At 52.6% G+C, this 26,939-nt stretch overlaps 5 protein-coding genes across 5 annotated transcripts; all 5 read left to right on the top strand.

The window, feature by feature from the left end:
* Positions 1-837: 837 nt before the first annotated feature.
* On the top strand, positions 838-4,814 carry SPSK_06896 (uncharacterized protein; the record flags this gene model as incomplete). Its single annotated transcript, XM_016733568.1, has 3 exons — positions 838-934; positions 1,036-2,424; positions 2,500-4,814. The coding sequence occupies 3 exons, from the start codon at positions 838-840 to the stop codon at positions 4,812-4,814; spliced, it is 3,801 nt and encodes a 1,266-aa protein (XP_016591488.1).
* Positions 4,815-12,603: 7,789 nt separating this feature from the next.
* SPSK_07554 (guanine nucleotide binding protein (G protein), alpha, other) lies at positions 12,604-13,948 on the top strand (the record flags this gene model as incomplete). The annotated part of the gene is made up of 5 exons (XM_016734214.1): positions 12,604-12,736; positions 12,819-13,164; positions 13,226-13,354; positions 13,413-13,781; positions 13,849-13,948. The coding sequence occupies 5 exons, from the start codon at positions 12,604-12,606 to the stop codon at positions 13,946-13,948; spliced, it is 1,077 nt and encodes a 358-aa protein (XP_016591487.1).
* Positions 13,949-16,980: 3,032 nt separating this feature from the next.
* On the top strand, positions 16,981-19,393 carry SPSK_07089 (starch phosphorylase; the record flags this gene model as incomplete). Its single annotated transcript, XM_016733758.1, has 4 exons — positions 16,981-17,137; positions 17,210-17,530; positions 17,576-17,859; positions 17,927-19,393. The coding sequence occupies 4 exons, from the start codon at positions 16,981-16,983 to the stop codon at positions 19,391-19,393; spliced, it is 2,229 nt and encodes a 742-aa protein (XP_016591486.1).
* Positions 19,394-19,398: 5 nt separating this feature from the next.
* SPSK_08003 (uncharacterized protein) lies at positions 19,399-20,016 on the top strand (the record flags this gene model as incomplete). Its single annotated transcript, XM_016734655.1, has 2 exons — positions 19,399-19,503; positions 19,579-20,016. The coding sequence occupies 2 exons, from the start codon at positions 19,399-19,401 to the stop codon at positions 20,014-20,016; spliced, it is 543 nt and encodes a 180-aa protein (XP_016591485.1).
* A 3,892-nt stretch (positions 20,017-23,908) lies between these two features.
* On the top strand, positions 23,909-25,454 carry SPSK_07444 (p38 MAP kinase; the record flags this gene model as incomplete). The annotated part of the gene is made up of 6 exons (XM_016734106.1): positions 23,909-23,964; positions 24,120-24,167; positions 24,270-24,443; positions 24,514-24,613; positions 24,686-25,121; positions 25,186-25,454. 6 exons carry the CDS (start codon positions 23,909-23,911, stop codon positions 25,452-25,454), a joined length of 1,083 nt encoding a protein of 360 aa, XP_016591484.1.
* Between the last annotated feature and the right edge of the window lie 1,485 nt (positions 25,455-26,939).

The following is a 26,939-nucleotide window of genomic DNA, read 5'->3' as shown; positions in this document are numbered from 1 at the left end:
CAGAGACGCATACCGGTAAGCAAAAGCTCGCACCAACCAAGCAGTCACTCTTCAGCTGCGTTTCATTTGTCTATTTCACTAGACTTCATGAGGGTCTGCCTATCTCCTCTGCCCTGTCTTCCCCTCGTTCTAAACTCATATCCCACCTCGGCACAGAATACCTTGTTTTCGTCACTGGCCCGCAGGCCCAACTTGTACACGTCCTCCCACACTTTCCTCGCCCCTAAACAGCACCCTTGCCCTCTATTTACCCTCTGTCTTTGTCCTGCAATACTCCGTATGTCCTTCGTACCAAACGGAACGACGGCTCGCGGTCGCTTTCGGCAAGGATTGCACACACCTTGTTCCTGTCACTGTATTTTCGCGCTGCAGAGCTTCTTATTCCCATACACAGCCTTGCTGTTGGGGTCTTTGTGTTTCTTTGTGCTTTGTGGTGTATTGTGTTGCTATCCGAACCAAATACTGACCGCCCATCGCAGCTAAAAAGCAAGGCTAGTCACTACAACACGACTAGCTCCAGCCCACTTTTGACGCTGTGACGACCTTCGTTAGATACTGGTCTTTGTTTTCAACCTCTCAAGATTGCACATACGATATATCTCTCTATCCCCACTGATCACGACGCCTCTTCTGTCCAAGCAAACTCGACACGGCCGCATGAACGACACGACTCCTACGATCAGCGCGACGCATTTCGACGCGAGAAGGCGTGCTAAATTGCCGCAAAGACGGCTTTGCAGCAGAAGAGTCCATACAAGAAAGAAACGAGTCCGAGCGAGAAGCCAGAGACAGGTTTTCTGCTCTCTGCTGCAGTAGCAGCGGTACACTACCGCTGCCATGGCGAAAGCAGACTACAGTAGGGACTACTACGCCGACTTGGAGCTTCCTGCATCCGCGGATGTCAACGAGATCAAGAAGCAGTTTCGAAAGCTTGGTGCGTTTGTCCTCTACGCCTGACCTACACACTTTCTTCTTCGTGCAACGCCGAGAATACTAAATACTGAAAACTGACGCGTATTGTCTCTTGCTTTTTAGCTTTAAAATACCACCCGGACCGCAATCCTGGCAAGGAGGCCGAAGTCAACGCCAAGTTCCAAACCATCCAAGCCGCCCACGAGATCTTGACCAGCCCCGAACAAAAGTCCAAGTACGACAGCCACCGCAGTCGAAATGCCTCCCGCTACCCAGGCGCCTCGGGCGTTCGGGGCAACCCATGGCAGGATGTCTCGTCCCAATACCCCGTGCCACCCCGTAGGCCTGGCCAGGCCCCGACCTCGGCCGCGCGCAACACCCATGCGTCGTCGTCGGGGCCATCCTCCTCCTCGGCCTCGTCTTCACATCGCTATTCTAGCTTCAACGTCCCACCATCTGCAAAGACCAGCAAGGAAGACCTCGACTCAAGATACAATGCGTGGAAGAACATGCGGCCAAATGCAGCTAAGGGCCGCCCTGGCCAAAGTGCCAGCGCCGCATATGCCGCTGCCAATTCCGGGTCGGCCGCCAACACGAGCAGAAAGGCAAACGCAAATCCTGCCTCGTCTTCTATGCCACCACCGCCTCCACCTCATCCCCCCCAGCCCCAGACACCGATGCCCGCACGCACGGCTTCGCAAAGGCAGAAAGCGAACGCTTCGTTTGGTACCAGTACCAGGCGACCCACGGGCTTCCACCCGCAGTCACAGATGGGCGACGAACCGCCAGCTGCAAACACGAACAACTACTTTACCAATCGGACACACACGAGCCGGGGATACTTTTTTGGCGAGCAGCCAGATCCGCCGTCAAGCACCGACCATCCCACCCCCGAGCCGCGAAGAGCATCCGCCTCGGCTGCATCAGAGCCAGCGAAGCCTGAGCCCCGGAACCTGTCCGACGAGTCTCTCTTTGACTCTCGCCAGAGCACACCATATCAAACCCACGGCGGCGAGAAGTTCAATCCGTTTGACGGTGTACGTATGACGGCGGATCTGAACCGGACGAAGAGCTACCGCTCCGTCAACCCGCAGGCAGCAAGACCCGACTTTCGCCGCCGAAGCTCAAGTCTTCCCGACGAATCAGACAATGCCACCAAGGCTGCGGCCTCTGCGAAGAAGAGAGCAGCCGGCGGCGGAACGGGCGCGACGACATCGGCGGCAGCTGCTGGTGCGGCGGCTGGGGTTGCGGCAGGAGTCGCATACGAGGCAGCAGCGGCCTCGCACTCGCCGTCAGCCAATAGCGCCAATACTGGTGTTCCTCGGTCGAGCGCCCGGTCACGGTCAGGCCCCACATCAAAGGCCTCTCGTCCCGCGACGTCTTCACAGATGCCCCAGTTTGAGGAGCAATACCAGAGAATGCAGGGGGACCAACAGCAGCAACAGCAGGAGCAACAGGAACAACGGTCCAATCACTTTGCGTCGGTTAACAACAATGCCGCACAAAACACTGGTGAGTCGCAGTCAACACCTCCATATCCCCGAGAGCCGCTTTGCAGGGAACTAACATGTGCTTTCTTTTGAACAGGCAACCCACATAACATCAACACCCCACAGAACGACAAAAGCAAACCTATTTTGTATGCCACCCCTCCTTTCTCCCAGGACCCCAAGCAAGCATCGTATATGTCAGCAAAAAACGTACCTAGCAGGGCATGCAGTGATGGAATTGCCAATGCCCAGCGGCAAATGGCATCCAGAAAGCATATAATAAGCTGGTTTCATTTCAACAGCCACACACCTCCTGAATCTGACTGGCCTGAGCCGAAGCGGCGAGCCTCTCACCCTACGGAGTCTTCCAGTGGAGACCCGAGCAAGAACGACAGCAAATCCTTCAATAGTGGCTACATGGCAGGCATGAACGCTTTTGAAGCAAAACAATTCAACATTATTCAGGGCCTCGTCGACAACGTCGAGGTGTACAAGCCTTCGTCCCGAGACTCCAAGTCCGAGTCCAAGGCCGGTCATGCGAAGTCGGCAGGCCATGCAGTACCGAGAAAAGCGGCGGCAGTAGGCAGGGAATATGGACTGCCGGAAGATGGCGGTCGCAACCGATTTTTGAATGCACCTGTCCCAAGCTGCAGTCTCCCCCAAGTCCAATTTTTCACTAGTGATCTTTATCGTCCTATTCATGCTAACGGTGCAACCCGTACTTTCAGCTCCAACCTTTCCCTCGACGATGACGTTTTCAGTGTGCCTAGTACGCCGTCCGACCAAGAGCGGACCAATCCGTTCACGCGCAGTAGTGTCGAAGATATCAATACGCGCTTTGTCTCAGGCGAGAAGGCCAATGCAGCCTGGGCATTTAGCGCCGGAGGCAGCGAGGGCGAGTCGTACGGAGATTTCCCGTCCCGGGTCCGCCGCTCGCAGTCCGGCAGCCGTCTTGGCCGGCGGTCGCCCGGAAAAGGTAACTCGATTCCGAAGCCAGATGGTAGCGCACCCCAACCGCCTCCCCCACCCCCACGGCCACAACAGGTTCCTACGTCACAAGACCCAAGCCCAGTGTCTTCCACCATTGGCACGGCCGATGGGGACTCTGGCAAGACGAACGACGCCACCACTGGTACCAAAGGCAATACGACAACGACGACCAACTACTTCAATGCCGGACGATGGGCCGAGCAGATTGGCTCGGAACACTTTGTGCCATGGACTGCACAACAGCCGCCCAACCTGCCGCCGCGGCAGTCCACCCCCACTCAGCAACGGGCGCGTCCTATCAAGAAGCCCAAACCGATTCAGCGGTCCAACACGACTGCGCCTCGCGAATACATTGTCATTCCCGACGACGACGACGATGAAGAGGGCGGCGGGTCCACAGCGGAAAATGATGTAGGCCATAAGACCCAGCAGCAGAGCCAACAGCAGCCTATTGAAGTAGAGGCAGACGTCAGTGGCTTTGCCAGTCCGACCGCCATGGACATTGACTCTCCCCCGGCAACGGAAACTACCTTTCATGAGGCAGGTCCTGGGGAGCGGAGATCGGGAGTCGCGTCGTCGGGGACCGATACGGCTGGAGGTGCTCCTCTCTCGAGCCCTAACCCACACGTGGAAGGCGCCCGGAAAATTCCTGTGGAGCCTACACGTCCCGAATGGAGGGCGGGGGATGTGAACAAGCCTGGCACCGCTTCAACAGCTGCTGCTGCTGCTGATGCCGCCGCAGCCAGTGCTGGCACAGCCTCCGCCCCGAGACCAGTCCCGAACGCTGGCGCCGACCACGTTCGTGGCTCTGAAGATTCTGAGGAGTTCCGCGCCACGTTGTCGGACATTCACAAAGTTGAGCCGTTTGCGGAAAATGCGCCAGGCATCCAGGGCTATGCCGGGACGGGTCTCGGATCCTTTGGCGACCTCCAAAGCAACTTGCCATTTGAGAGCAAGGCGGCGTCGGCCGCGGTTCCGGTTCCTCCCTCCTCGATGCAGGGCGGCGGCAGCAGCGCCGCACGCGTTGCTCGTAGCCGCAGCCGATCGCGCAAAAACATTACGTTCCCCAAAGCGCCCGTCGCACCGCACCCGCCGGCCGCTTTGGGCGTGCCCGGCCTGCAGCCGACGGCTGCGGCGTGGGACAAATACGTGACCGAATTCCGCCACTACATGCTTGAGTGGACCGCCTTCAATAGCTTGTATGTCGACCACTTCCAGGCGCGTCGCCACGACATTGAGACGCGTGACGGCGATTTCGGCTGGCTCGATTCCGCAGACGGCGACAACGACGGCATCAACCGCTACCTGGACTGGATGGAGCAAGACGCAGAAGTGCGCGCGGTGTGGTCGGTGTCGTGCTCCAACCACGACATGGACGTTCGCAAGTTCATGGCCTACCGTGAACGGATGCGGCTGGCATGAGCGGAGGCTGCCATGCCACTTGGGCCACGTTCTTCGTGTTGATCTTGCTTTTTCGTGAGCCTTGTGTTGTTATATTGATGCATTTTCGCCTCATCTTGCTCAATTTTTTAATTGCCTCCCTCCCCCCATTTCATGTGAGCTTGCGTTCCTTTGTTAGTACCCATACGTTGGCCGGAGCAGTGGAATAATACCCATTTCCCCTCTTTGTTTGCGTTTTGATGCCCAATATCTAGCTTTGCCATGTGTTTTTGTTACGGCGGAGGCGGTTCGGTCGGATGCCTGGTTTGTTTTTCAGTGCCTTTTGGCGAGCCGGTTGGGCAATTGGGAGGTAAAGACAGTCGTTTTGTACAGCTATACGATAGATTCACTTTTGCGAGCGATCAGATTATCGACTATCATGTTGGTTTCAGCTTCTTCTTTTGCATCTGACGCGGCACGATGAGGCCTCTGAAGGCTTCCGTATTGGCCTTTCTCGTCCCGTATCTCGGCCTTTCACAACCCAAAGGAACAGGACTCGGCGCATTTTCAGAAGAAGTCGCTCATGATTGTTATCCTGCAGCCACGTGTATAACATGTTTCCCCCTTGCGCTGCGACCCATACCATCCAAGCCTTCAAAAACGATACTAGACCCTCTGGTTCCTGTTCTTATCGCGTTGTCGTCCAAAGTCGTTCTCGCCATAGAATGTTGTAATATGACCCACAAGATAACAACAGCTCATCCTGTACCCACCAAGGCCTTGGAAGGAAGCTTTTGGTGGATCGGCCCAGGACGCCAAGCAGGCGTAGTGAGAATGAGGAAAGAGGCCAGATGCGCAACAAGGTTGGGTGCCGCTTCGGCAGGCGGAGATCAGACAGGACTATGGACTATGAAGCTGAAATAAAAGTTGAACAGATCACGGCCGAACCGCTGAATAGGCCCTGGCTAGGCTCCTTCCTATTTGGGGAGCCATAACCTCCCTATTTGTACGACATAACTTATCAGCTTCGGGCATGCTTGTCCTGCTTTGGCGAGGAGAAAGCAGCAATTTCCCTCAAGCAACATTCTTGGCCCACCATTTTCTACTTTGTAGTTGCACTACTGCGTTACGTACAGCAGTCGAGAAGGGCAGGATGCGAGGAAGACAAAAAGAAGAAATTGTGCGGCGTATGAGGGAAATGAGGGACGAGAAAAAGGCTCAAGTAATGGGGACACAAGTGACAGGAGGAGACATGTGATTGCCGGTTTTTTTTTCCAAATCGTTCTAGAAAGATTCCTCTTCCTTCGTCTGCAGGGTAAAAGGCGCAAGCGGAGGACGGGGATGAGTTGTGTAGTGCTTATTCACAGAAGACAGCTCTTTCTACAGCATGAGGCGAGGAAACGAAAATACCAAAAATGGGACAGAGGCTATCGAAGGTTGGGAAACCGGCAGCAAGGAGGGACGTGCTAGCTACTTCGTCCCGGGACGCCTCCGAGCGAAACTTGCCGTGTCGTCTTGCCATCGCACGGTTTCAACTCTGCTTCGGTACGATACTAGTAACACGGACAGATCAGTTCCACCATGTGGTGAAAGGTGACGACTGTCTTCTGGTCTACACCATCAGCAGCTTGTTCCCAAGCTGTGACCAGGATATAAAAATAGTTCGCTTTTTATGCCGATTCCAAAGGAGCTGAGAAAGCCTTTTCCCGTCTTCCGTCTCTTTTGTGCGCTAAAGCGCTGTCGACTTGGTTCATACTCGGGCAGACTTGAGGGTCATTGAAGAGTCAACTATTATGACACATACTCCAGTACGTAAACTTGCATCGTCTTATAACCACTGCATGCTAAGGCCTACCAGTTGCGGTGTCTGTCAGAAGGTCACTGCTGTTGAGCATTTGACATCTGCGCATTTCACATCTCGGTCTAATGACCAGCGCCTGAAAAAGGTACGAATCCCGGACGATCAGGTACTGACACGCAAGTGAACCTGTTACCGTCCATGACGATTCTCGGTTCGCGATTTAGGCAGTTATCTGAATGCGAGAGCGTGTAGTCTGTACGTGAAAACCGGTATCTGGTTCCGGACGTTGAGACGGTCAGGCGGCGATCATCGTCTGGTCTGGAGTTCGCCTCGAGGAGTTTGCACACCACTGCCCAATAGACGCATCCCCTTTCCCCGACACGAGCGTGATTTTCTCATGGCATGGAACCCTCCGGATCGCATGTACATGCGGGGTTGGAACACTGAGCCACAGTTCTCTAGTTTTTCGTGTTTGTGCCGGGGCTTCTTTTGCTTCCATCGTCTTGGTGCAAAGCCCATAAAACAAATCGTAAGTCGGACAAAATCACGGGTTTTTATTCACATAATTTCCTACGCTTCCTTCCCATACTTGCAGGAGGACAACATCTCTCTCCCGGTGCGCGGTAGCCAGAGGTTTTTCCTGTTGCACGTCGTTGTTCTGTTCTTGTAAAACCGCCTGTGCATATTTCCCCATCCGACTCTGCGTTCGATATCCTCGGCAACGTTCTGCGGTTTTATCGTCCCTGTCGTTTGTGATAGCGGGCGACCCATACCATGGTTGCAATATCCTTCGGATTGGATGGGAGTATTACTCAGTTGCGCTGTGTGCAGGCAGGTAATTACTCCTTTTGTTATATCATTTCCCGGGTACTTTTTCTTTTTCTCGTTATGCAGCGTTATTGATTGTGCCTGCTTTAGATGCAACCCACGGTTTCAGGACGAAAAGAAGGAAATGCTCGTCGATGAGACATGAAAAGAAAACAGAAGCTGCATACGACGTCGGCAAGCACAGAAAACGGGTTTGCTTTCCTTCACAACTCCACCCACCGCCGGACGTTTTCACCCCCTTTCTGTTCCCCCTTGAGCCGCCCGTCCTGCACGCGAACGACACGTGGAAAATGAAGGGGAGGGTATCACGGAACCAAGAAATAGGAAATGAACGAGGGACGGCAACTCGGCAGTCCAAACCACAACGTATACGTAATTACTCCGTACTTTTTCGTATTATTATTGAATTTCCCTTGCAACGTTCGATCGGGGATGAACACGTAGGATTGTGATCCGTCATCACAGGGAGCATGGCTACCAAAAGGGCAGTGCGAGAGTTTGAAAATGAAAACAAAAAGAGAGCCAAGCAAGCCGAGCGAGCCTGAAAGCCAGAGAACAGGGCTTCCAGAAAGCCAGAATGGACGCTGGCCACGCGAGGGAAACAGGTTTGTGCGTACGATGCATATAATTCAAGTCAAGTGAGATACGTCGTAAGCACTGGCTGTGATGCAAATCCTTCCATATTCTGTGATACGTTTCTGTCGGTGTTTTTAGCCCCCTATTACGCTCCAGCTGAAAATCGCGTGATGGATGGCAATATCAAGAAGCGCGGACCACTGGGTGACTTGCGACTGTCTAACCTCGAAGCTCCATCCGTGCTCTTGTTGTCGCTTAGCAACAATGCTCAATCAACGGAATGGGCGGTTTTGCTTCTCATCTCTCTCCCCGTCTGTGCTCTCCTCCTCGCCCACTCCCCAATCTCTGACACTCTCCTCTCGACGCAAACTGCACCCTCGTTTGATTCGGACCTCAGCCCCTGTCCAGAAATGTCAACGGATGTGGAGCACTTGAGCACTTGCGGAGCAGTACCTCACCAGTCGATTTGGTTCTCTCTTCCTCTTTCGCTGCTGTTTGACAAAGGGGTTAGTTACTACATCGTAGGTCGTTTTCTGGCATCTCCCACTCTGATATTTCCTTCACCGGTGGTCCACAAAAAAGTAGTCATAGGCGGTTTGGCCGGGTTCATCAGTGTTACAGGCACTCGCAGCAGGTTCGCGCAGTATTGCAGAGTATTACATATTTTGGCGTATCCTTGTTCTGTTGGCCTTTTCAGGACACCCCTGCGCCACCGAAAATATGAGGAGGGGCGCCTTGTGCGCGACGCCATTCCATCTTTGGCGTGGCCAGGATTTGTCTGAACCAGGGACAAAATTCGAGAGCTGTTGAAATGCGCCGTGAAGTATTTGAAATTCGAATCATGCAGCAACGGAGACAATGAGCGGTGGATGTAGTTAGCCTAGCTACATGGTTACTGATACTGTCGGCCGCGAGACTTGAAGCTTTTATATTGGATAAATTTTGTGCCGTTGATGACTTTACCACGAACCCCTCCACATCGAACTCCGTCCGTATGAAGGACAAAAGTACTGCACCTTGCGCTACTGTCATTGATGTGGAATGTGGCAACTTTAAGGGATACATACGGGCACGCCCGTGTTAGTGGTCTTGGGCCCACTGCATGTTGGTCAGCCCCAGCACCACTTCTCCCTTCACGATGTCTTTCCAAGTTTGAGAGCGGACGGGGAGAGTCTCTTTGCCAGCCTCCATTCCAAGAGGGGGGGTGATTTCGCGAATCAGAGCGCCAGGCACGCTGTCCGAATCGATTGCTGTGTAAGATGCTGTCGAATCCTACAGCTATGTAGGTTGTTGCCACGTGCCACTTGATATCACTAAGATATGGTGTGAGCAGCGGCTCTCTGCCACTTGACACCGTTTTTCTGTGAGCGACCGTGCCTGCGTATAGCGTAGCTAGGTCGTCATCACAGAAGACGAGCCGATAATGGCGATTTGGGACGACTGGCCTTCCATATCCCTTTTTCCTTGTCCTTTTTGTGTGCACGTATACCGAGGTTCAAATCAGTGTTCTGGGCACGAGTATGTTGCTCAATGGTGCGCCGTAGTTAGGCTGCACATGTGCTTGCACGATGCCCTTCTCGCATCTTTCGTCCCTTTGTCTTCCAAGCCGAGCCTGGTCAGATTCACCACATACCTTCGCATTTCCTATCGCGTGCTCTGGTCCGGCTCCCAATAGAAAGGGATAACCTCGAGAGTTTCGAGCTTCAAACTGCCGCCTCCCGCCCCGGTAAATGGTACAGAAAGGGTGGGCCGCTAGCAGGACACCGAGCGTCTTTCTGTATGCCGAGCGAGCCGTTGATGTCAAGGTGGCGACGTGGCGACGGCTCTCAGCAGATCATGACTGTGAGCATTATTACTAACCTGGCAGATTCCTGTTCCAAAAGAAGTCACCGGTCTGCTATTCGTCGCACAGGGTAGAGCTAGAGACGGGCACAAGCAATGAAAACCGGATAGACTGGGGTTAGGAAAGAGAGCCTGCTAGAGAGCCTTTCAGCCTCTGTGTCGAAGATTCTAACGCGGCTTCCTTTTTCTTCTTCGGTATGCTAGGCTTAAGGTAAGGCGCAACTGATCGACAGGTTTTCGGTTTCATTGGGTGTGGCTGACGGCTTCGTTCGTATTGTCCTCACACACTCGTTGTCCAAATGATGTATTTTGCGAAGTTCGTAAAAATATTGTTCATAGAAGCAAGTTCCGTTGGACGGCGACCGCACCTGCGAGTCCTTGAACAACAGCATGAGAAAGGCAATGGTGGGGCGTCACTTGCGAAGGTCGCGCCTGCCGTCTCTGCCTGTTCCATCGTTGTTTCCCTGGCGCGTCCTCAACTCTGTGGCCCCATTCTCCGTCAACAAGGACTTTGCCAAATCAATCTGGCCCTGTTGGGCGTGTCACACATACCTGCACATCCAACTATTCTATTCCCCAGGCAAGCGATGGCAAAGCATTTGTGTGGGTTGCATGGGATGCATTTTGTAGGTATGTGCCCGAAGCAGCCGCCTGTGAAAAGTATACGTTGCTCTGCATCTCGACGCCATGCGCCATTTGCGCCTTGCTGGTTCCCCACACCTGCGTAGCTCTTTCTCTTTCAGAGACCCTGGTTCGCCGCTCTTGCCCTACAGCGCTTTGCCGCTTGTTCTGTCTGTTGGTCCGTTCGACACAATCCCACCGCTCCTTCCCTCTGAAGCCCGACTAGGAGAGTACACCATTGCGGCGCATCGCTCCTTCCTATTGTATTCATGTGTCGTTCCTGCGGCCTCTATGTAGTGATTGCTCTAACCTCTCTCTTTCCCTTTCTTTTTGACTTTTCACACTTTGCGTATTCCATTCTCAAGACTTCCCTTGTCCTTCTCCCACCTTAACATCGTTGACAGCTCCCGTCTATTTTGTCGCCCTCTCCCCAACGAATGGCTGGCATCCTACTCTTCCCACTTGGCGAACGACATCTCCTCTTTCTGCGCGTGGTGTTGTCACCCTACCTCCGCACCCTTCCAGTCGCACGGACGTTCGGTCCCATTTAGCTTCTGCAAACACATTTTACTGGCTCTATCCGCCATTTTGTCTCTGGGCAAGCTCTGCCGGCCGCGCATCAGACACTATTTGTGAGTTTTCAAAGAGTTTCGTCGTCTCCGCTGTTTCTCATTCGGTGTCTCCTTCACAAACTGTCTTGGTGTCCCGGCCCGCCTATGGCCTCTCTTGTCGTCTTTTTGTGTGTTGTGAACATCTTGCCTTCTTGACTTCCCCTCTCTTTTGCTTCGTTTTTGTCCTTCTCGTCTTCCAATTCACTTTTGCTACTCCCTTGTTTCCGCCATTCGCATGTTGCTCGTCAGCCTTCATCTCGCCGTTACTTTCCCCTTCCCGTCTAACCAATTTCCCTGTGCTACGTCTTTCGCCAAGTCCATATTCATTCTGTCCTTTTTTTTAGGCTGTCATTTTCAACACCTCTATTTTCGTCTTCTTCTTTTTCGTTATTTGCTGGCCTCTGTCTTTCACTCTTCTTTTCTGTTCATTTTCGTCTTCCCTGTCCGCTCGCCTGGAAGAGGCATTCGGTACAGTGTAATACAGCCACGCCCCATGACAAAATGCAAATGGATAAAATAAATAAAATGCTACCCAAGCTAACCGTTTAGTCTCTACTTTCCTTCTTACTCCGTCGCCGCCTCCTCCTCCTCCTCCACCTCCTCATTCTCTCGTTACTACCCTCGGCGACTCGACGAACGAAACTCTTCAACAACAGTCTCACAGCGACATCTTGCATTCTGTCGTCGTACGCTTCTCTTTCGACATTTCGACAACCCTCTTAACCCACATCACCCTCTCGTCATCTTCCCCGCTAGTCGTTTCGCCAGCACTCTCAGCTCAAAATCAACCCCAGCGCTGTTTATCGCCGAACTCGCTTCCGGAGCCTCTTCGCTACTCGTCCATGTGCGACAATTCCTAGGATCCTCAATATCCACCCTGTCTTCTATTCTACGACGATAATTCAAGCGCGCGACATCATTTTCGACGCAACCCTCTTGTCACCTGCCCTGCGCTATTTGCTTTGAGCCGTCTTTGCCTCCCCGCGTAAACCCTCAAAGCCAACCATACTTCGAGGCCAGCCAGCCTAATCGTCAGCTCCATTTGACCCGTACCCGCCGTTTCCCGTTCTGCTGTTCGACATACCGTCCTTTTCTCCCATATACGGAACAAGTAGCTTGTCTTCTCCCGACTTGACCATTTCTCAATCGAATCCTTCATTTCCCAATTGTGGGCCCTTTCACATCGCGCTGCAGGATAGCGAGGACGCAACTGAACGACATCCTCCAACGAGACAGCAGATTAGAGACCGCAAAGCGATTGATCGCTCATCAACCGAAATCGCAGGCGGGCCACTATCCACGGGCTTCTGCCGCGTGTAGCGAGAGGACCTCACCGCGGAAAAATCGTCGTCTCGATATAGCCCGTGTTTTTGACTCGTCAACAGTCTCGGGTTTTCACTCGTGCCGTTTTTCGTGTCTCCCGAATAGGCGACCTTGGACGACTTGAAAAGAAACGAAACTGTGGACAAGATATCCGGCAGGAGCAGAAGGAGCTGCACGCCGAAAATATACAATCGCCAGTCTTAGACACGCATCCGGTCCACTTGACCTAATGGTTATCATGGGGGCTTGCATGAGTTCAAATAGTGAGGAGGTGGAGCAGAAGAAGAGGAGTCAGAAGATCGACAAAGACCTCGAGGAAGATTCGAAGCGGTTACGGCGAGAATGCAAGATTCTACTGCTAGGTGAGTGTTTGCACTCGTTTACGCTTTTGCCCTTGTCCTGTCTGAAGCCATTTTCTTGCAAGCTAACAGCGCGGTACTCTAGGCTCGGGGGAATCAGGAAAGTCGACAATCGTCAAACAAATGAAGATTATCCATTTGAAGGGCTACTCGGAGGATGAACTCTTCAGCTACCGGCCAACCGTGTTCAAGAACCTCCTCGAATGCGCCAAGGCCGTGATCAACGCTATGCGCCAGTTTGAGATTGAGCTAGAGAGCGATGAGATCCGTGCGTACTGCGACTTTTTGCTCGATTATTCAATCGGATCTGGTCCACAGCCAAGCATCGACCCCAAAGTTGGCGAGGCTGTCCTGGCTCTTTGGGAGGACCCTGTCCGGGGCCAGCTCATGGAGCGGCAGACGGAGTTCTACCTCATGGACTCGGCAGGATAGTAAGTGGCGCAATGATCACGGCCAGTACCATCAAACATAAGTATTCTGCTAACGAAACAGTTTTTTCGACGAGGTGAGGCGGATTGTTCACCCAGACTATATCCCGAACGAGATGGACGTTCTGCGCGCCAGAACAAAAACAACCGGTATCTACGAAACACGCTTCCAGATGGGCCCACTGAGCATCCAGTAAGTTCAGCGCCTTGAAGACCCTCATATTGAGGCTGCAAAGCTAACCACATAACAGCATGTTCGATGTTGGTGGCCAGAGAAGCGAACGGAAGAAGTGGATTCACTGCTTTGAGGATGTCACATCTATTATCTTTTGCGTGGCTCTGAGTGAGTACGATCAAGTTCTGCTCGAGGAAAGCAGTCAGAACCGAATGATGGAGAGTTTGCTGCTATTCGACTCTGTTGTCAACTCGAGATGGTTCATGCGGACGAGCATCATCCTGTTCCTGAACAAGGTTGATATCTTCAAGCAGAAGCTCGGCCGGTCACCTCTGGGCAACTACTTCCCTGACTACTCTGGCGGTGACGATGCCAATAAGGCAGCAAAGTACCTGCTCTGGCGGTTCAATCAGGTGAATCGGGCACACCTCAACTTATATCCTCAGTACGTATGGTCCCGATTTGCGCCCTTTGTGCCAACCGGTGGCAGGAAGCTAACATGCCACTCTCAGTTTGACCCAAGCTACCGATACGTCCAACATTCGCCTAGTTTTTGCGGCGGTGAAGGAGACGATACTCAACAACGCTCTCAAAGATTCCGGTATCCTATAAAAAGACGAACCGAAGAAGCCATATTTCATTTAGCGGACAAACGACGGCCGACGACCGACGACCGACGACCCAAGACTAATGACCGACGCCGATCGCTTCGCCGGCGTCGACTCCCAGAAGCACATGCCCGCCTTTTCGCGCATTGGACAAAGCGGAACGCTCACGTTCTGTGCGATGCTCGGTTTTGGCAATTTTTGCTTTGCCTTTTTTATTTGGTCCTGCTTTTATCTTTCTCATTTGCATGACTTACGGCGTTGAATGGTTCACAAGGAAAGTTGGAGCACAGTCTCTTAAGTCCTCTTCCGATTTTATGACTGCTTTGCGAGGCGTTTTCTGAGCGTTTTTGAACGACGGGCCTTTTGTTTTGATGATTTGGAGGGTGGGCACACTCTATTTTGATGTTTGGTATTTTTTGATATTTATTCGGACAAATAGTCTGCCAAGTTCTCTGGCTTGTTTCGTTACCCTATTGCAACATACCTCGTCTGCGTTTTATTTGCAAATTTTACAATTCAAATACCACGCGCCGGCATATTAAGTGGTTTTAACCGAGTGTTTTCGATTGATGGCTTCCAGATGTAATAAGTCAGTAAAACAGCCAACAATCACGTATCCAAGAGCTGTCGTACTGTAGCGGAATGCTGGCACGGCGTTTACGCAAAAGCTGGTGCCCGAGTTTGAGGTAATTGCTCTGTGTTCAGAGCTCCTCTGAACCGTGCCTGGCCCTTAAGGCCGTTCATGGTCTTTATACAGAGCACTAACGGTAATGCAACTGAAGCTACGACGTACCGAGAAAGAAAATGTGGAGTTGGTCCCATTTCGTTCCATTTTCTTTGTCCTCACCCAGCAAGGCTGCTGGTCCAATCATATGGGTCTCGTGGGTGGCCGTGCTCTGGACAGAACAACCTCCTCGATGCCCGTTCCGAACAACTATTCGAGGGACAGGTGAGGCGGTGTGTTCGGCCTTTTTCTCGTCGTCGTTGTTTCAAGTCACCAAACCGTGAACCTTATGCACCTCGGGTCTCCGGAGTCTTGGTTACGGCCGTACTCCATAGTGCTAAGAAGCGTTTTCTTTCTCGGCATCGCGCTGACTGAGAGCAGAAGAAAGCCCAAAACTAAGCCACGAGCAGAAACGAAGTAACCACTTCCGATAGAAAGGGGAAGGCGAAGGGGAAGGGGAAAATCAAAAACCACAATCTGATGAATGGATGAATGAATATAAAGGACGTTACAAAGAGTAAAAACGAGCGAGTCGAAAGGACTTGCGCCGTGCGTCAAAGGCCAGGGGAAGTCAGGGCAACAGCTCAGGCAAGGACACCGACTTGCACTCAATCCAGGGGAGCTGTCGTTTTGTATGGCGGGGTTCCTGGCTGCGTCGTGCTACCTTTTTCGCCACTGGCCATCAGACAAGCTCTGTCAATTAATCCCGCGTACGTCGTGCGAATGGCTGCGAGTATCCTGCTCGATGATATTTCCCATTGTACGTTGATTGAACTCGGTCTTCAGTACGTCGTCGTGTGATTCCGTCTGCCCCAGCTGCAATCGTGTAAGACGAAAGCGGAAGGAAGCCTGAATCAGGGATCACATGCTAACGCGACAGCTGTACTCTGAAGGTAGAACGGCTGGCAGCTCGTGTGAGAGCTGTGTCAAAAGGTACCAGCGAAAGCAACGCAAAAAAACAGCGAAGTAACTGCGTTTCGTCCACAAAACTCGGCACTCTCTTTGGTTCCCATTTCTCATCATTACTTACCGGACCTGTACCTGGCGTGAGACAATGGCCCCGTCGTTATGACTGCATCGGTGGAGACGGTAGGCTGGCAGCTCGCTTCCATGCGGCCATCGTATCGAACCTGGTCCTCTGTCACTGACACATTCCCGATCAAAGTGTCTCAGTCACTTGGTCGCTGCATTCTGCACTGCTTCTGTCCACGCATGCGATCGACATCCTTCCTCACGCGGTTCCAAGTTGCCATGGACAGACACCCCAACAGCACCGCTCCTTTCTTTCGTCCCTCTCATCTACCCCACCCTCACTGAAGCTACCCACGTCGAGCCTGTCCGTTGCTGTTTGTTGCCATCTGTTTGTTGCCACCAATTCACCACCCGAATGCGCCAAGGTCTCTCTTTGCACGCGGCATTCCTTATCTCTGATATCATATGGCGCGAGCTCCGCGTCTTTTCTTACTTCTGCTAACGAACTGTCGGACAGCCCATCAACGGCCTCACCATCCCGTCCCGCTCTCCCATCTGCTCCCATTCAAATTGGCCTTGCCAGAGATATGCGGTTGGCTGCAAGTAGTGCTGGGTCGTTCATATGCGTCTCTGTCTTTTGCAACGCGAGGAAAGTGGCCGGTAGACAGCTTGCAGAATGTGGTTGTGTTTCTGTTTTCCCATTTCCTGTACGAGGGTGGGATCCATGGTGGTGTCATCTTCGAAGCTCTTGTATCCCAACCCTTCCTGTTCTGCCCCTCTCGTGCAGCTGCGTGCAGCGGCTCAGATCCAATCGCTCCATTAGAAGTTGAAAATATCTGTCGCTGGCACAGCACGGTCGGTCCTTCCTCGTACAATAGACGCATTCCGGACCCGTAGAGGCAAAAAAGTTGCAGCTCCTAAGCTCCAAGCAGCAGAATGCCCACTTTTTAATTATAGTGCATCGTACCTGCCCTCTTTACCTCCCCATCTAGACGCTGAGACCGGTTACCCCATCCTGTTTTCTTCTTAAGCTCCCCCGCCCTGCTCACCTCCTGTCATCTACTCCATTCCCCCCTTCTTTCTTGTCTTTCCCCCTTTTCCTTGTCTTTCTGACAGACGATTGTGGTTGTGCTTTTCATCATTGTCTTTTGTCGTGATCTTTTTTGGATTCTGTTTTCTGTTTTTGGTTGCTTGTGCCTAGTTTTCTTGTCACCGTTGACATCACCCTGTCCTTTCTTCCAGACCTCTTTGGATAGCTCTTATCTCGGCCTCTTATCTCCTTGCCACGATCCCCTCCCCACCATCTGCCACGATCAACCGTTTCGAACCGACAGATCGTCATGTCTGCGCAGCAGCTTCCCACGCGCGAGCGCCGTCCCTCGGCCAGTGCTCCGATTGTCGACATTCAGGGCTCTGTCAGCCCCGCTGGCATCACCCGCCCCAAGCACAAGCGTACCTTTACCGGCTTCGGTGCTCAGGAGATCAAGGGTGTTGAAGGTGAGGCTCTTTCTTGTGCCTCGATGGCCTCCGCTGCCGGAAACTAGCTAACATTCTCCCCCTCCCCCCCAGCTTCCATCCCCGAGCCCCAGCGCGAGGCATGGCTGAAGAACCAGGTTTCTGGTTTCAAGGACAAGGACCAGTTCGAGAAGGAGGTCGTCCGCCATATCGAGACCACCTTGGCCCGGAGCATGTTCAACTGCGACGAGACTGCCGCCTACGCCGCCACCAGCCTGGCATTCCGCGACCGCCTGATTATTGAGTGGAACCGCACCCAGCAGCGCCAGACGTTTGCCGACTCGAAGCGCGTATACTACCTGAGTCTCGAGTTCCTGATGGGTCGTGCCCTCGACAACGCCATGCTCAACATTGGCGGGAAGGAGATTGCCCAGAGTATGTGATGTGTTTCTTACTTGTATACGTTTCCCAGCGCCCCAGGCGTGCTAACAAAAGCAGCTGGTCTGTCCGAGCTTGGTTTCCGCGTCGAGGACATCATCCAGCAAGAGCACGATGCTGCGCTGGGCAATGGCGGCCTTGGTCGCCTAGCTGCCTGCTTCCTCGACAGTCTCGCGTCGCTCAACTACCCTGCTTGGGGCTACGGTCTGCGCTACCGCTACGGCATTTTTAAGCAGGAGATCATTGACGGCTACCAAGTGGAGGTGCCCGACTATTGGCTGGACTTCAACCCGTGGGAGTTCCCCCGTCACGATGTGACTGTGGATGTATGCTTTCCCTCTCCCACTCATAAATTGGAGGTCTCTTTTGTTCTTGTACTAACAAATCCTGAAGATCCAATTCTATGGCAACGTCAACAAGACGACCGACGACTCCGGCAAGGTCACTGCCCACTGGGAGGGTGGCGAGGTGGTTCGCGCTGTGGCCTACGACGTGCCCATTCCCGGCTACGCCACTCCCTCCACCAACAACCTACGTCTGTGGTCCAGCCAGGCGTCTGGCGGCGAGTTTGACTTCCAAAAGTTCAACAACGGCGACTACGAGAGCTCCGTGGCCGATCAGCAGCGCGCCGAGACCATCAGCGCCGTGCTGTACCCCAACGACAACCTCGACCGCGGAAAGGAGCTGCGCCTGAAGCAGCAGTACTTCTGGGTGGCCGCTTCGCTCTACGACATTGTGCGTCGTTTCAAGAAGACCAAGCGCGCCTGGCGCGAATTCCCCGACCAGGTCGCCATCCAGCTCAACGATACCCACCCGACACTGGCCATTGTCGAGCTGCAGCGCATTCTCATTGATCTCGAAGGTCTTGACTGGGACGATGCCTGGAACATTGTGCAGCAGACGTTCGGCTATACCAACCATACCGTGCTTCCCGAGGCGCTTGAGAAGTGGTCTGTCGGCCTCTTCCAGCACCTTCTGCCGCGCCACCTCCAGATCATCTACGACATCAACCTCTTCTTCCTGCAGATGGTGGAGCGCAACTTCCCCAAGGACCGCGATATGCTGAGCCGCGTTTCCATTATTGAGGAGTCGCAGCCCAAGATGATCCGTATGGCCTACCTGGCCATTGTCGGCTCCCACAAGGTCAACGGCGTCGCCGAGCTGCACTCGGATCTCATCCGCACCACCATCTTCAAGGACTTTGTCACCGTCTTCGGCCCGGACAAGTTCGTCAACGTCACCAACGGCATTACGCCCCGCCGCTGGCTGCACCAGGCCAACCCCAAACTGTCGGCCCTGATTGCCTCCAAGGCGGGCGGCCCCGAGCATTTCCTCAAGGACCTGACTTTGCTCAACAAGATTGAGCTGTTTGTCAACGACGCGGCGTTCCGCAAGGCGTGGGCCGAGATCAAGCTGGCCAACAAGCAGCGCCTGGCCGATTACATCAAGACCACGACGGGCATCGTTGTCAGCCCGACGGCGCTCTTTGATGTGCAGGTGAAGCGTATCCACGAGTACAAGCGCCAGCAGATGAACATCTTTGGTGTCATCCACCGCTACCTGGTCCTCAGGTCGATGTCGCCCGAGCAGCGCAAGCAGGTCCTCCCTCGCGTGTCCATCTTCGGTGGCAAGGCGGCTCCCGGCTACTGGATGGCCAAGCAGATCATCCACCTCATCAACAGCGTGGGCACCGTAGTCAACAACGACCCAGAGATTGGCGACGCACTCAAGGTGATTTTCCTTGAAGATTACAATGTCAGCAAGGCTGAGATCATCATCCCGGCCTCGGACATCAGCGAACACATTTCCACAGCCGGAACAGAGTACGTCCCCTTTTTGCATTCGCGGGCTACCAAATAACCCAAATGACCCTTCCAAAGCTAACCGGTATCCCCAGGGCTTCGGGCACAAGCAACATGAAGTTTGTCCTGAACGGCGGTCTGATTATCGGAACTTGCGACGGTGCCAACGTAAGCATACACGCGATAACACCCCCCACACTTTGTTATTGTCCACTTGTACAAAAATTCTGACACGTATTTTAGATCGAAATCACCCGCGAGATCGGCGAGGAGAACATCTTCCTGTTCGGCAACCTTGCCGAGGACGTTGATGATCTGCGCCACCACCACACCTACGGCCAGGACCACAAAATCGACCCTAGCCTCGACAAGGTCTTCCAGGCCATCCAGAGCGGCACCTTTGGCAACCCACAGGACTTTTCGGGCATGGTCGCTGCCGTTCGCGAGCACGGCGATTTCTACCTTGTCTCGGATGACTTCCACAGCTACCTGGAGACCCAGGAGCTTGTCGACAAGTCGTATGCTGACCAGGAGCTCTGGATCACCAAGTGCATCACGAGCGTGGCACGCATGGGTTTCTTCAGCAGCGATCGTTGTATCAACGAGTACGCCGAGGCGATTTGGAATGTCGAACCTCTGCAGCCCGAGACGAGCGGTGGCGTGGCCGAGGGTGAGCTATAAGCTCGTTGTGTTTTACGTCAGCACGATCACAAGACACAGGGACTGGCTATATTTGTGTTTTCGTTTCTTTTCTTTTAACGTATTGGGCCCTGTTTTTCGTTCTCGTTTTAATCTTACGGTTTTTGGTACCTTTTGTTTATTGCATACGATCGAATGCTCATCACTAAAGTGCTTCCTTCCTAGTTCATAGCCTGTACTAACGGCAATGTCCATTATGTGACATTGAGCCGAATCCCACCATATCATACCTTTTCATCTCATTCATGACGTTCTCTTGTACAAAAGCCCTGTCCTGCCTTTCACTTTGTGGCGTTCTTTGACGTGGTCTCATGATCAAAATGCACAGTTACAGAAGACTACAGAGGCGTTTTGGTCGAAAGATAACAAAAAAAAAATAGCAACCGAGAAGAAAACCGTTGTCGGGAATACGGGCCACACATTTTTGGGGGCGGGATTGCCTGCATGGGAGAGGAGGAGGGGTGGAGGAGCTGAGGACCTGGACATGCTTGGCCATTCCTATTCAAGTTGCTGCGTAAATTACTCTGTATGAGAGGAGGATAGGTATCGTGGCTGTCGGTGTCCATACATCCTGGAGGTGGTCTCGCTGCGCTTGTGTTTGCTGTGTTGGCATTCCATGACATTGGACGGAAATAGCGCTGTAGGAATCGGACTCGATGATGTCATTGTGCATGGTTTGGAGCCGGTGAGGTAACGTAACTCCCCCACCCAGCCGTTTCTGCTGCGGGTGTGATTGTGAGCGTGGCTCGTGGCCAGAACGGGAGCAGTACGAATTGCATCTCAAAAAATAGAAAAACAAAAAACACAGAAGACGAAAGAAGAAAGTGGACAAAGCGGGACCTTTGTGAAATTTTCGCATTTTCTACGCGGCAAGGGCGAGCAGCAAGAGAGATGGCCGTATCAAATTTGTTGAGTCGCAGAAAGTACGGTTGTGTAGTACTGAGCTCTGCGCTCATGGCGTCAGCCAACAAAACTCTTTAGAAATGAAACTAGATCATACACACTTTCAATGTCTTTGAAACATCAGAGGCAGACCTACGCTTCCTCTCTATTGTCGCTCCTGTTTGTCCACAAGATCGGAAAGCGCCACACGACAAGACGCCACAAGGAACGATCCGACGGTGTTTGCGTCTTATCTCATATCCTCATACAATGTTGGGTCTAAACCGTCTTTGAAAGGTAGCCGAGAACAGGGGACCATGGAATCAGGGACCCTGTTGTGCTCAATGACGCGACTGGGTGCCCCGGGCGGTCCCTTTCGCGTGCCTTTCACAGATTGATTTATTTTTATTTTCTTATTTTTATTTTCTACTTTTGTGGGTAAATACGGGAGCACCTGTCAGACTGGCATTAGTTTGCAGGGAAGCGAGATCGTGTGCTGTCTTCCATGTCTCCTACGATCGAACGATATGTGCATACTATACAGAATACACGGCCTGGCCGAACACCAACGTATCCGATAATACGGCGACAATGCCGTGTGGGAGGTTGGATCCCGAGAGTCCTCGTGGTGTTGAAGAAACGAAAGAAAAACGTCGGCGTCATCAATGCATGCTTGTTTTCGGGATGCACGAAGGCGGTCCAGAAACATCACTTTGAGGTGGGCGGGGGAAACATGACGATACCAACGAGGGAAGTGTCGTGGTGTGGCACTGCCAGGGGATGGTGCGTTGCGTTGAACGGGATCCAGTGGCTCTGGAACAGGAGAGAAGAAACACAAGCGAATAGAGTTTGGCGGCTGCCGTCTGTGCTCACGATGGATCAGTATCACTGACGTCATTTGGACAAGGGAGGGAATTTTCTGCTGTTCAGGTTGGCTGAAAAGATAGAGAAACCAGTGAGAAGCGCCGAGAAAGGTTTCTGACGGTAAGGAAGATTGAACGGCAGAGATCTCAACCTAGTAATATTAGTATTTATGAAGTTTGGTTCATTATTAGCAGTATATTTAGGAATACTGAATTAAAAGCTTCTAATAAACTAAGGCACTGGAGCACTAAGAAACGGCTCTGACAGTGATGGCTTTACAAAGGCAAAAATACAGGCGAGACAGGTGGGGTTGACCGGAGACACTGCTCCTTTCCTTCTATAGATATTAGCTATTTTCTATCCGTTTAATTTCACTTAGCGACCGCCCAAAGGTGGGCGCCGCGACGACGGTCGCCCTCGGCATATTTGCTTGCAGCAACTATATCGCGGAAAGGTAGCTAAGGGAGCATAAAATTCGCACTTTCCGAGAGCTTTGCCAATAATGCACCACACATTTAGGAAAGGGGACACAAAAACCAAAAAGGAAGAAGGTGGCTCCTACACGATATATGAGAGCCGACCAGAAGCTCGACCTGAGTCGGACCTGGTGGAAGAGTACTTCGTACACCACGAGATCGTGAGGCTTTGTCCGGCCGAGTAAAATGAGCAAACATGCAAAACTATGTTGTAGCGAGGCCAGGCGTTGACTAGTATCCTGCCGTGGGCCCTGAAGCTCTCGTTTTCTCTTCCTCGGGCGAGGTGCAGTCCAGGGACCCCTCCTCACCCACAGTGGAGAGCCGCCCCACTTTCTCAGTTTTAGGGCCTGCTACCGCCGTCCGCTTTGCATCGAGAAAACGCGGGACAGACAACACATTGGCCTTGTTGCTGATTGTCGCTTTGGATCTCGATCACTATACTATAGCCTGTAACCCTTTCCGGCGCAACGACACGACGGCGTGGAAGCACGCAGAAAAACAGAGAGCGACCCGAAGAAAAGGCGGTTAATTCCCCTGCAATTCCGTTATTTTACCTTTCCTGGATTTGCTTCATTTAGTTTAAAAACTGCCGTCGCCCTCCCTTTTTACATCGCTTCGTCGTCCATCAGCGCTTTTCGTTGTTCTCTCATCGTCGCTTGCCCTTCAGATTGTCCAATCGCATTTGTACAAGTCCAAGCAAACAGCATCCCTCTCCCAAGCCCGAGCCTTCGCTGTCCATCGCCCCAGGCGCCCCTTTTTCACCGCTCGTCCCCCCCCTCCAGTTGCGCCACTAAGCAATAGCGCAGGCGACATTGTCAAAAATAAAACGAATCGGCGAAGCTAAGCTCATAGGCCGAGATATCGACCAGAAACAGCAGGCGCGACACAGTCGAGCAAAGTTGCTTTTAGGTCTCAATTTGCGCACCTTCCCACTGTCAGCGGCCCAGTCGTCGTTCTTCGTCGCAACTTCCGAAACAGAAAAGGCCAAAATCGAGCCGAGAAGAACGCATCTCCCTAATTGTCGATCTCCAAAGCCGACATCCCTCTTTTCGCTCCCTCTTGTACCTTATTCGCATCTTTTGCACAGCTTCCCTTTGCTCTCCACAAAGCGAACAAGGAGCATCTGCCTTCGACCCCGCGCACGATACAACTGCCCCAGCTGGCCATACAACTATTTGACCACCCGGCTGTAACGACACGCCTTCAAAACACCAACCCCACAAACTCGTCCTCCCAATAGAGACCTGAGACAGTCCGTTCTCAGCAACATCCCCAGAAGCAACTGTGACCTCAGGCCGGCTCAGCCCAAGAAACCAAACCATTGTCACGGCCCTGCACCGCGTGTTTACTGGCTTGAACCTAGTCGTCCTTTCTGGCTTTCTGACGGACTCAACATCGGGTTTCTTCCTTCTTCATCCTCTCTTTCTTTCCTCTCCCTAGAATTCAACTCTTGTCTTCTCGCTTTCGCTTCTACTCCACTCCATTCCCTTGTCTCTCCATTGACATTCGCTACTTTGCTGTCGAGCGTAACCGACCTTCCTCTTCACAACTGAGCCCCGCCCGAGAAAGCTCCTCGACTCATTGACTTTCTCCCTGCTCTTGAGAACTCGTTTTTTATCGTCGTCATTCCCCCGCGACAGCAAACCCACATCATGGCCGAGTTCATTCGCACCCAGATTTTTGGAACGACGTTTGAGATCACGTCTAGGTAAAGAATTGCACCCCCGCACTCCCGCTCCCGCCGTCCTTCTTCTTTGCGATGTGCTTCCCGTGGTCCATGCTCTGCGCTCGGTGCGGACGTCCTTGGCTTTTTTTTGTGTTCCTTACAGTAGCTAACTGTACGCTCTCGTCTCTCCTTTTTAGATACTCCGATCTCCAACCTGTTGGCATGGGCGCTTTCGGCCTCGTTTGGTATGTTTTCTTTTCTTTTGCCCTTCGTTTTTGCCGGCAAACTGTCAACGCCGGCCTGAACGCCTTTTGAGCAAGTTGCTAACTTGTACGACCCCTCTACAGCTCTGCCCGCGATCAACTCACAAACCAAAATGTCGCCATCAAGAAGATCATGAAGCCGTTCAGTACGCCCGTCCTCGCCAAGCGGACCTACCGTGAGCTCAAGCTGCTCAAACACTTACGGCATGAGAACGTCATCTCTCTCTCCGACATTTTTATCTCTCCTCTTGAGGACATGTACGTTCTTTGGGCCGCCTCTCGCTCCTCTCTTTTCGACATTCTTTTGCTTCTAACACGTGTTGCGCAGCTACTTTGTCACGGAACTTCTCGGCACAGATTTGCACCGGCTGCTCACCTCGCGGCCACTAGAGAAGCAGTTCATCCAGTACTTCCTCTACCAGATCATGGTACGTTCCAATGGCTGCAAAGGAAAGCCGAATGGGGGCGTGCCTCACATGCTAACAGATTCTCACATCTAGCGTGGACTGAAATATGTCCACTCCGCCGGTGTTGTGCACCGAGATCTCAAGCCCAGCAACATTCTGGTGAACGAGAACTGCGACCTGAAGATTTGCGACTTCGGCCTGGCCCGCATCCAGGACCCCCAGATGACCGGCTACGTCTCAACACGCTACTACAGAGCCCCCGAGATCATGCTCACATGGCAAAAGTACGACGTCGAGGTCGACATCTGGAGCGCTGGCTGCATCTTTGCTGAGATGCTGGAGGGTAAACCCCTCTTCCCCGGCAAGGACCACGTCAACCAGTTCTCCATCATCACCGAGCTCCTGGGCACCCCCCCAGACGACGTCATCAACACGATTGCTAGCGAGAATACGTTGCGGTTTGTCAAGTCTCTGCCGAAGCGGGAACGCCTGCCCCTGCGGAACAAGTTTACCAACGCCGATGATTCGGGTGAGTTTGTCCCCCTTCCCCCCCCTCTCGAACGAAATTTCCCTTTGTACTGACAGGTGTTCAGCCATTGATATGCTCGAGCGGATGCTGGTGTTTGACCCCAAGAAGAGAATAACGGCTACCGAGGCCCTTGCCCACGAGTACCTGGCGCCGTACCACGACCCCACCGACGAGCCGGTCGCCGACGAGAAGTTCGACTGGAGCTTCAACGACGCCGATCTTCCTGTCGACACGTGGAAGATTATGATGTACTCGGAGATCCTGGACTACCACAACGTCGAACCCGACGCAGGCGCCGCTCAGGTCGAGGGCGAGTTCGTCGCTGCCCAATAAAGGCTGATGCGACCCCGATACCCATTCAAGCGCACACTCCCTTGGGATTCCTTCCTTTTTCATTTTGTCTTTTGTCTTTATCACTATCCCTTTGGAACACGGACTGGTGAGCGGTGGGTTTTTGGTTGGACAAACGGCTTTGTGTTGCTGTCCTGTTGTTTTGCTGTGTCAATGGCATTGTCTTCTAAAAGGCAAGATGTTGTACTCTGTGCGGCCGCAGCGAGGCGATGAGGCATTCGTGTATTACGGGGCCGGTCTGGTATACTTGCTGGAGGAAGATACGAGGGCACAAAACAACAGAACAAAGAGACTGAGAGAGATGCCGAAGACCAGGAGCAACGGACGGTAAAGCGCACCCAGTTGGCCATGACGGCGGACGCAATCAAAACCCACCACAGTGCCTGGGAGGGCGGCGCTACGACAGCGCCACGAAAGTACTGGAGTAATGCGAGTGTAATGCGAGCTTCTATGTTTTACGGCCTTTGTTTTCTTTTTGCATTCATATTTCACTCTCAATATGCGTATCCTACTACTTGCCACTTTTTTTGCGCTTCCTTGGACACGTGGGCTGCGACAGCCTGTCTCCTCTTCTCGATCCTGCTTTGCCACGGTAACGGAATATTTGCCATTTCACACATCTAATTCAAGCCCACATGATCGCAACAACGTAGTTAAGCAACCTATCGCCGTGCACCCTACTTTGTTCAGCCACCTGCTATAGCTGGCGATAGTGCTCATTGACATGGCTGCTCTACCTCTCTGCCTTGTGGGAAGGAGGATGGATGACGGGCAGCTACATATGCAAGACACGCTGGCACCCGTATCAGATGCATCCTTTACATGTTTTGTCGCATGGCCATAAACTCTATGTGCCGTCGCCAATATCCTTCCATAGACGTGCATGCGTGGTGACTGCGTAGTGGCATTTGCTGTGTATGCCCAATGCGCCCACAGCGAATTGTTTGGTATCGTGTCCTCGATCTCGTCTTTGCTCCGCACCAACAATGGATCTTCTCGACAATGCTTTTGTTGATTCCGGTTTCTTTTGCAATTGCTCAGGATCGCATTCGCACACCTGGCCCTCCATCACATACGATACGCCGTCTTGGCACTCTTATCTTTCGCCCCTCCCCCAGCAAGTTTCCCTTTCCACGCTGTCCTTTCTTTGGTACATGATCTTCATCTGATCTTTTCCCTCCCCCTTTTGTTATGGCTTTTTTTTTTTTAGATTTTTGCTAAATCGATATCTGCTACATATCTGTCAAACGATTTTCGGGGTGAAATTCTGTCCTTGTAAGATACAGAGCGGCCATGCCGATCTTACGCCGGAAAACCCCATGCCTTTTTGTTCCTGTTAAGATTTTACCTGAAGTCTCAGCAACGTTATATCAGCGTAAAATAAGGGATCGTCTATGCTTGATATAGCCTTATAGCCTGTCGCTATTTGGTCTTGCTGGGACTATGAGACTGTTGTTGACAGTTTCC

The sequence above is a fragment of the Sporothrix schenckii genome (assembly GCF_000961545.1).
Source record: "Sporothrix schenckii 1099-18 chromosome Unknown Cont41, whole genome shotgun sequence".
NCBI classification, from domain to species: domain Eukaryota; kingdom Fungi; phylum Ascomycota; class Sordariomycetes; order Ophiostomatales; family Ophiostomataceae; genus Sporothrix; species Sporothrix schenckii.
Note: the sequence above shows the minus strand (reverse complement) of the source record. Positions and strands in the feature narration are given on the sequence as shown.